The sequence below is a fragment of the Dermochelys coriacea genome, chromosome 22, assembly GCF_009764565.3.
Source record: "Dermochelys coriacea isolate rDerCor1 chromosome 22, rDerCor1.pri.v4, whole genome shotgun sequence".
Classification (NCBI taxonomy): domain Eukaryota; kingdom Metazoa; phylum Chordata; order Testudines; family Dermochelyidae; genus Dermochelys; species Dermochelys coriacea.
In genome coordinates this window covers 3,418,923-3,428,655 of record NC_050089.1, presented here as the reverse complement: position 1 = coordinate 3,428,655, position 9,733 = coordinate 3,418,923, and the positions used below count along the sequence as shown (strand labels likewise).

At 50.4% G+C, this 9,733-nt stretch overlaps 1 protein-coding gene and 1 long non-coding RNA gene across 17 annotated transcripts in view; both read right to left on the bottom strand.

The window, feature by feature from the left end:
• Positions 1-305: 305 nt before the first annotated feature.
• On the bottom strand, positions 306-3,039 carry LOC122457186. Its single transcript, XR_006276586.1, has 2 exons — positions 1,858-3,039; positions 306-1,673 (listed from the first exon to the last, which is right to left on the bottom strand). It is a non-coding gene; the product is annotated as an uncharacterized LOC122457186 (long non-coding RNA).
• A 68-nt stretch (positions 3,040-3,107) lies between these two features.
• Positions 3,108-9,733, bottom strand: part of ST3GAL4 (ST3 beta-galactoside alpha-2,3-sialyltransferase 4) — a 167,440-nt gene continuing 160,814 nt past the window's right edge. For all 16 annotated transcript variants that reach the window (XM_043500787.1, XM_043500785.1, XM_038380581.2 and 13 more), the window contains 2 exons: positions 6,269-6,412; positions 3,108-4,263 (listed from right to left, as the gene is read on the bottom strand). In XM_043500787.1, coding sequence (XP_043356722.1) covers positions 4,177-4,263; positions 6,269-6,412 — 231 coding nt within the window. In that variant the 3' untranslated portion in view covers positions 3,108-4,176. The remainder of the gene's footprint in view (positions 4,264-6,268; positions 6,413-9,733) is intronic.

The window sequence follows — 9,733 nt, the reverse complement described above, 5'->3', positions numbered from 1 at the left end:
CACTTCTATCGTTCTTTACAGATTGATTAGTTTGTCCTTTTATTATTTGATTCTAATTTTGAACTGACACATTCTAATTTTCTCAACAGTGGTTTGACTGTTTCCAAAGCCGTATTAGCTACAGATGTTCCTATTATCCAGAAGGCCGTGCTAAATGTGTCCCTCGAACCAATTTGAAAGTTGACGTATGGATAAATACCGGCCTGCTGGCCTGGCATCTTTCACTGGCACTGCAGTCCTTCTCTCTCTCACACACACACTCAAACACACAGTTTAAAAGAAAAATGAAACTTGGCCACCAAACGCCTTTTTTAGGGTTTTATCCACAAATGAAGTTCTTTGTTTTGCCTTTTTCAAGCATACGTTTCATTCTTTACATCAGATTTTTTTTTTAAACTGCAATCTAGATTTACAATATATACAATCTAGAGAGTAAGGGATCATCAGCACATCTTGCAGATTTACCTATGTACAGTCTTTGGAGCAAGAATTCTTTTATAAAAAAAACTCTTTTCAAAAAGTCTTTACAATTGAACCGTGGTACAATACATCAGTCATCTTCGGAGGCAACTGGGATTCTGAGATCGCTCGCACTCCAAAGACCAGTGAGCATGACAGAGTTTAGAGTTGACAGATACTGTACAGTAAATATTTCAGTGTCCCGCCCCCAGAGGGTCAGGTCTAGACACACAGGCATCACCTATCCCAAGTTCGGGAACAGCTCCACCAGACCCAGGGAGGACCACACAGTGCCATCGCTCCCATGGGTCTCGGAGAGCAGGGGCAGAAGTCGTCTATCATGATTTCCTTCTACATCTCCCTCTCCCCTTCCACACCTCCCTCCATCTAAAAACCTATGCAAATGCCAAAAGCTTTGGAAACCCAGCAGCAGGGGACTGCACTTTTGGAGCAGGGGCACATGGGTTCCACCACTGCCATCACCACAAGGTACCAAGCAGCCATGGTGCGGGGCACCGAGACACCAGGAACAAGCCCAAAGAGGCAGCTGAGAAATCTCCCGCCACCCTTCAGAGCTTGACAAAGGGAGCTGGGGGGGGAGCGGGGGCTCCCCTTCCTTGCCTGAGTGAGCATGGCATTCAGCAGCCCACTGCAGTACCCCGCAGCGCGTGTAGTGTAGGAAGGAGAGTGGGGATGCTCTGCTGAGACCACAAGCCCTGTGGGACAGGGACCATTCTCATACGTGTCCACACAGCGCCCGCTGTCTGGAGGGGTACTGGCCCTGCAGAGGGCAGCTACAGCCATTGGGCTACCGTAGTCACCCCACAGCCATTCCAAGGTCAAGGGAGGGCGAAGCTGTTCTCCCCACCTAGCAATACCCAGCGCTCAGCCCGATTTTCACCCTGGTCCCTGCATCAGCCCCACCGACCCCTTCTTGTCCCCAGTACACCCAGCGCTCAGCCACCTCCTCTGTGTTGGCCCCCTGGACAGGGGCTCTCGGAGCAGGAGCCCGTGGGTGGGGTTCCAGAGGAGGCGGGGGCAGGACACACACAATACACTGGGCATCCAGCACTGTGCCCACTGGATAGGCTGGGCTTCCAGGCAGGGAGTTCATGGCTTCTCTCAGCGGGCGATAGCCGGCTGCTGCGAGTGCTGAGAACCAAGCAGCCCTGGGACATGTATGCACACACACACACACACACACACACACACCCCTCCAGCAGGGGCAGCAGGGATGGACACACCCACATGCACCCATGCACCCTCACCCTCCAGCAGGGACGGACACACCCACAGCCACCCTCACCCTCCAGCACGGACGGGCGCACACCCTCCAGCAGCGGGCAGCAGGGACGGACACACACACACACCCTCCAGCAGCGGGCAGCAGGGATGGACACACACACACACCCTCCAGCAGCGGGCAGCAGGGATGGACACAACATACACACGCTCGTTCCCTAGCCATGCCCCCTAGTGGTACCAGCCATGTTACACATGCCCGACTGCTACAAGGGAGAAGGGGTGCAGTGGCAGGAAAAGCTTTGGGCCCTAATCCAGCACTCACTAAGTCAACGGGAGTCCTTGAGTGCGGTTAAACACTTAGTGATGAAATCAAAACCCTACAGACACCCAAGGGACAAAGCTGCTACCCCAAGGCTGTGCCACTATGGAGGATAAGAAGGGGCTGGGTACTTGCTCTGCATTGGAACTGGGTTAGGAGGGAGTATCCCCAAAGGTCACTCCCGCTTCAGGCAAAGCAGAAGGATGATACAGTTTCAATCCCGCTGCTCCTTACCCACCCCACAGGGCAGTTCAATGAAAACAACATTACACTCGTACTGCAATAGACACTGATGCTTCTTGGATAAATAATCATTTAAATTAGTTCATTAAATTAACTAGCATTGAGCCACAGCATTGCCTGCTCAGGAGAGACATTTCTGCTCAGTCCCACAAAGTCCAAGCTCCTTTGGGTCAACATCTTGAAGAAGAACATTTCCCCCTATTCTCCCCCACCCCAGGGAGAGATCTGGGCTTTAGCAGCATGCATGCCCCCAACCCCGCTTCAGGATCTAAAGGACCAGCTCCCAGGAAACGTGTGCCCAGAGCCCGATAGTTGGCAATCTCGGCAGAGAGGAGACAGCTTGAAGGGCGGGCTATGGAGACTCACCTCCTGTCTGAGCCCTGCAAGTTCAGGGCTAAGACACGTTGGCTGAGAGCAAGGTGCAGTCCGGCAGCCTGCGTGGTACCCAATGGGTGGTGGGTGTCATAGGCCAAGGGAGGCTAAGCCTCCCCTAACCCAGGCCATGGCCCTGCCCACGCTCTGCCCCATGGACGGTGCTCCCCCTATCTCTGAAGCCGGTGGGGGCTCAGCTTGGGCCGGTGGGTCAGGGCGGGTCGGCTGAGGCTCCTCCGGCTGTGGTTGGTGAGGGGGCACGCTTGAAGCTCCAGTGGGCAAGGAGGGAAGCAGGGGGAGGCATAGCCTCCCTGAAGGGGGCATTCACCCACCGCCCACGGTGGTACCTGTTTTGTGGATAAACTGAGGGCTGCATTCCCCAGGCTGTTGGTCTGGCCTCTCTCCCCTGCAAGAAATGCACTTGCAATTCAAGTGGGGGGGGGGGGAGGAATTTGATCAAAAGTTTTTTCTAAAGGAAAAGGAAACCCTATTTATTCCTACTTCAGATCCTTAAGTGTGGCCGAGCGGAGGGCGTCTGCCATCCGATCTCAGCCCCACGGTGGAGGTGGCCCTGGGGACAGCTCATTCCTGAAGCGGCCACGATTCCTCCTCCAAACCAGGAGTCACCTTAGCTCCCCATGCTAGACCCTCTTACAGAACAGAATTCAAACTCCTCCCCTGCACTGCCCGAGGGCTGCTGGGGGTAAAGCAGGCAGCTGTGCTCTGTCAGCGAAGAATAATTTAATGCTCCCACCACTCTGCCTCTCTGCCCCCACTTTGATCGCCACCTCCCCATTCCCACTGGGAAGCAGCATTGGGGGGAAGGAGGGTCAGTCTAAAACCCCATCGGCAAAATACTGCACGGTTCCCCTTCCCCCCCCCCCCAAATAAATGTTTAAAAAAGGACACCATTACAACTTTCACCTACAGCAGCATTCCCACGCGCTGCACCCCCAGAGACAGCCCCCCACCCTGGGAGGGGGGCTGGTGTAGGGGGGTCAAACCAGCCCCGCTGCCTCTTTCGGACTGAGAGCAAACTGATCTGGCGAGAAGTTGACAATTCTTCACCTGTCCAGCGTTCAGTTCAACAGAGCGGCAAACAGCCCCAGTCCCCTACACAGAGCAGGCAGGCCAAAGATGGGGGGTGCAGCAGCAAGCCATGAGGGCCCATCCCACGGGGGCACCCTCTGCGCCACCCTAAAAGCCGGCAAGTCAGCGTTGGCTTGGCCACAAAGGGATCCAGCCACCCCACAACTGTAAGGATTTTGGATGCTCTGCTTCTCAGCCTTGACACGACGTGGCTGAAAGCCACGTCAGCCTGGCCGAGGGGGACTCTGCAGCCCTCTCCCCCTCTGCCCACTTTCTCCAGGACCAGCGCTGTCCCCAGCAGCCAGCCCTCCCCACGAGCAAGGAGCCCATTCGGGGCCCTGCGGCGAAGCAGCAGGTATCTCCGGCCCGGTGGATGTTGGGACGCGCTGGGCAACAGGCAGCCAAGGTGGAGGCCAAGGCAATGCGGGGAGATTCCAGTCCACGTCCCATCAGAAGTACGTAAGGTTCTTGACGATGCCTAATTCAAGCATCCTTTTTATTGCCAATGCCTCGTGCGAGACATTGTGCTCCGAAGCCTGCAAAACAGACAAAAGAGAGCTCATCAGCTGCCACTCCACCCTGCCCTGTCGTGGTTCGCCCTTTGTGATACTCAAGGGGGCGGGGGGGCTGCAGCTTTAAAAGGGGACTGTCATTGTTTTAAGAGTTTAGTATTTAATGCCTATAACTGCAAAGCAGAATTTCAGAAAGCCACAGAGTAAGCCACTCGGCCTCACTGAACCCACTGATAAAATGGGCCCATTGGTAACTAGCCACCTTGCAGATGAGAAAGCTTGGAAGCTTGGTTAGCAAGAAAGGGGATTGTCCATTTTGCATTGATTCAACAGCGAAGCAGGCTGGTGTCTCCTCCTTTGTCTACTAAGCTGCTCACAGACTAAATTCTTCTCTGGGCTGGGGAAATCTTTGCTGTTATATTTACAACCCCACAAATTCTATCAGGCTGGCAGTGTTTGCAGAGGTTAGTCCCACCAGGAAAGGGGGAAGTGGATTCAGCTGACTCCCTAAGGCAGATAACTCCTATCTAGAGGGGGTAGTAAGGGAGCCCTCTGGGGATGAAGGATCTAGGGTGTGAGCTGAGCAGCCCTAAAGGAGGAGCCCTAGGAGCAGCCCAGTGTGGAGAGATGTTTTGAGCTGAGCTGTGTATTAGGTCATTGCTAATGTCTGTGCTCATCGCTAATGTCTGTGCTCATCAAGCCAAAAGAAGGAGGCAAGTTTGCACTTTACACAGCACAGGGACTGTGTGCAAAAACACTTGCTCTGAGGCTTTTACACAGACTTGTTCTGAGAATTTGTGTTTTACTGTAACACGTGCCAGCTGGGGAATGATGTGGACTTTCTTGTCTGTGCCACAGGAAACTCACATCCAATAACTCACCACCAAGATTCAGCCTGGCTTCACGTTGCACTTGTGCTTTAGATCAGTGGTTCTCAACCTTTTTGGGCTCAGGACCCATCTATAAATGTTTATGGCCTGTTGTGACCCACTAAATAGGGTGGGGGTGGAGGCCCTGGGGTGGTTTTGGTCGGGTCCTGCCCAGCACTCACCCCACAGTGGTAGCTCCTGCATCTCCTGTGCTGTGGGGCTGGCTGGGCTTGGCTCTCCCCTCCGGGTGTTGAACCTGTGAGGTTGCAGCGCCACTCTGGTTTGGCCCCATCTTCCTGACTGAACCAAATTTGTGCAAGTGGAGTTGTGACCTGGTTCAAGGGGTTGCAGTGCCACTCACTCAATTTTGGCCTACCTGGGCTCCCATCATCATGACGGCTGGGCCATACCTGAGTGGTGCTGGGACCCCAGAGGTTGCAGTGCCTGGAGTGGAGAGGTGAGACCAGCCAGCCCCGTGGGATAGGAGCCGCAGGAGCTGCCACATGATCTTTGAAACATTCTGGTAACCCAATTTTGGGTCCTGACCCATGGGTTGAGAAACCCTGCTTTAGATGACACCATCTCTCTGGGGAGGGACTATCTTCATTAGCAATTTATTAATCGTATTGCAGTAGCATCTCACAGCACAAGTCATGGACCTAGACCCCAGTGTGCAAGGCGCTGTACAGACAGAATGAAAAGATGGTCCTTGTCCCAGGGATATGGCAAGCTAGGTGATCTGCTGTCTGTACAGGGCCTAACACATGATCTTTGCTTATTGTTCCTAGACACTACCATAATACAAATAGTGCTACTACCTAGAGTATTTCCTAGGTATCCCCTCTACTTACTCTGAGGAATACTCCAAATGCCAAGGGAATGGAAGAGTTTTTATGGATCATCACTGTCATATGCACCATTGCTCCCTTCTGGATGGAATGCATCATAGCTATTTATGGATATGACCATGGATAGTGCCCACAGCATATGGAGGGGCGGTGTAACCCCTAGTTCTATTACATACCGAATCCAGACAGCTTACCGCTTATACGTTAATAACACAATTCCCTCTGGTGACATTTGTAAAGCCCAGAGATTCGCACAGGAAAGTAACAGCAAACCGTGACCACCACCAGAGGGGAAAGAGTGCGGTCACTTACAGCCATTGATTTAAGTGTGATTTGCTCGTAGTAGTGTATAGTCTGTTTCTTATTGGCAGAATCGGGGTACCCAAAGCCTGCGATATGTACCAGGTCACAGAAGTGCAATGCCAAGGTGATGGCTAATAATCCTGTTGTTGGTTTCTAGAGGGAGAGAGATGAAAGAGAGAGTCAGAAGGGCTCAGGGTGATAAAAAACCCCATACATACTGGGTTTAGTTCAGATTGGTTTTCTCCTCCCTTCTTTCTTTGGGGTCAGGTCCTGTGTATAACACTGAGGTTAGTATGCATGATCATCAGAGCTGTGCAAACACTGGGTCTAGGCTCACCGATGACCATGGTGACTTGTGATACATGGATGCAATTTGTCACATACGTGTGACTTAGAATGAAGGTTCCCCCCTTAGGAAGGGCAGCTTCTAGCTATAGGGCTGCCGCCTTTACAAAGTGGGACTCTCAGTTTTGTCCTGCATATAATCACCACCTGTCTCATGGGGTATGTGATACATGACGGGGGGGAGAGAGTAGCTCCCTTTGATGGACACCCAGCCAGCCAGTTATCTGTAAAATCCCTCTTGGTCTGTTCTCTGCTTGCTTTACCTGTAAAGGGTTAAAAGGTCCCTCAGGTAAAGAAAAGGGAGTGGGCACCTGACCAAAAGAGCCCATGGGAAGGTAGAACTTTTTAAAATTGGGAAAGAAACTTTCCCTTTGTCTGTTGTTCTCTGGGCTGCAGGGACAGGGAGCAGTAATGCTGAAACCAACTTTAAGCCAGGTATGATTATAGATTATCAATTCATACCTCAAACCTACTTATCTGGAGCCTCAGATATGTAAGTAAATTAAGGGAATGTCTAGGAAGATGTGATTAGGGTTATTTATTTTATTTCTTATTGGCTTGTGGATCTCCTCTGATGCTTTTGTTTGCTTGTAACCTTTAAGCTGAAGCCCCAAGAAAGCTATTTTGGGTGCTTGATTTTGGAATTATTCTTTTAAAATCTAGCAAGAGCCTACATTCTAGATGTATTAAAAACAAAAAGGAAAGACAATACAATTTACCTTTTTTAAGAACAGAATTGAATTTTTGGTGTCCTGAGAGGTTTGTGCACATGTTGTTTGATTAGCTGGTAGCCACAGCTAATTTCCTTTGTTTTCCTTCTCAGCTCTTCCCCAGAGGGATGAAAGGGCTTGAGGGTACCCCACAGGGGGGAATTCCCAAGTGCTCCTTCCTGGGTTCAAAGGATTTTTTTTTTTTTTGCATTTGGGTGGTGGCAGCATTTACCAAGCCAAGGTCCGAGAGAAGCTGTAACCTTGGGAGTATAATACAAGCCTGGAGTGGCAAGTATTCATTTTTAAAATCCTTGCAGGCCCCCACTTCTGCACTCAGAGTGATAGAGTGGGGATTCAGCCTTGACAGAGTATAAAACATCTGGACAATACAAGAGAGGGAATATTGGGTCATGAACTCCAAGACACAGATGGATTGTCCAAGTAGCTCCTTGAAAAATCTCCAGATGGGAGAGCCCCCATGACTGTGTGCCAGGTCATTAGGATCTGCCGTAGATCAAGGCACTGAGAATGGATAGTTTGAGGAAAGCTTTATTGCCCATGACTGCAATGGACGGATATCCAAACAGCACTGCTTAAACTCCCAAAATCCTGTCCCAGCATGCACCAGGCTCAGTGTGAATCTGGGACAAAAATTCTCTTCTTTAGCTGATCCAAAGCCCCAATAAGAAACCTGGAGGGGTAATCCCTGGGACATTATACCCTCCCCTCCCAAAGTAGCACATGCTGGACGAAATGGGGAGGACAATGGAGACTCTTGCATGGAAATCCATTTATGGGAACAAGGAGAAAGTCATACAAACAGTTTCTCTGGGCGTGGCAATACCGTCCTTCAAACAGCCAGCTGCTCTGGAAGGAGCTTCTCCCCCTGCTAAGTTGGTAGGAGCCATGCTGAGCTGGTCTCAGCTGGAAATGACCTTCCCCTAGCCAAGCTGGTCTGGGAATCTCTCTTTGCAGATCCTTTAGTAAGTTACTTCTACCCTGACCTATAAGATTTCCATGCTTGGGACATTTCTCTCTGTTTGACATGGCTGGGGGGATGTGAGCCTTGATGGAGAAAGACCAGAGAACAGAAGAGCAACTTATTGCCTCCTCAGCCAATTCTGTTCACTTCCAGGGAGAGGAAGATATTCCTCTCTGGCCGTGGCAGCCCCCCATCCCCGAATGACGCTGTTCCATTTGGACATCTGCTTACTCCGATCCCCCCTCATTGCTAGATTTAGGGTCACTGTGGCTCTGCACAGGGTTACTCATTCCTCGGTTATACGCTCTTCCATATGTAGAATTCAGCAACATCAACACGAGGTCAATGTATGCCAAAGATGTGCTCCTTGGAAGCAGCTATTTTGAAAAGGACATGGGGGCTGTAGGGAATAATCACTGAACACGAGCTCCCTGTGTGATGCTGTGGCCCAAAGGCCTAATGTGATCTTTGGAAATATAAACAGGGGCATATTGAATAGGAGGGGTTCTATTACCCCTCTGTTTGGCACTGGTGTGACTGCTACTGGAATACTGGGTCCACCATTCAACAAGGATGCTGATAAATTGGAGAGGGGTCTGAGAAGAGCCATGGGAAGGATTCAAGGATTGGAAAACCTGCCTTATAGTGAAAGACTCAAGCAGCTCAAATGCTTTCGTTTATCAAAGATAAGGTTAAAAGGTGACTCGAGCACGGTCTGCAACTACCTACATGGGAAACAAAATTTGAGAATAGCAGGCTCTTCATTCCAGCAGACAAAGGTCTCCAGTGGCTGGAAGTTGAAGTTAGACAAATGAAGGCTAGAAAAAAGGCAGAGGTTTTTAACACTAAAGGTAATTAAGCATTGGAACAACTGTGGTGGAGTCTCCATCAGGGTAAATTTTTAAATCAAGATTGGATGTTTTTCTAGACAATCTGCTGTAGTTCAAACAGCAATGAATTTAGGACAGTTCTTTGTCCTGGCCTATGCAGGAGGTCAGACTAGATGATCACAGTGGAACCTTTCTAGCCTTACCGTCTATGAAGCTATATGATTCTTTGTGAAACACTGACTGGCTCTGGGACATTTAACCCTCTGAACCTCAGTTTCTCGAGCTATAAACGAGGACTCCATCAGATTTCTTGCAGGTCTGTGGGGACATTTGCTAGTCAATCATTCCCAAGTGTTTTGAAGATGCAAAATGCTACGGCATTACAGCGCCACTACAGAAAAGGATGAGAAGAGAATTCCACTCTGAACTCCGGAGACCTTCATAACTTCCGCCAAACGTTATGGGTTTGTCTGATTTCTCACAAGTGATGGACAACATCCTTGAGCAGAAGCTGCTTGCTAGCTTCTCCCTCCAGAAGAGCAGCTCCTCTGGTTTAGACTCCAGCCACAATCAGTTCCTAATCGTGGCCAACTTTCCCCCCAACAAA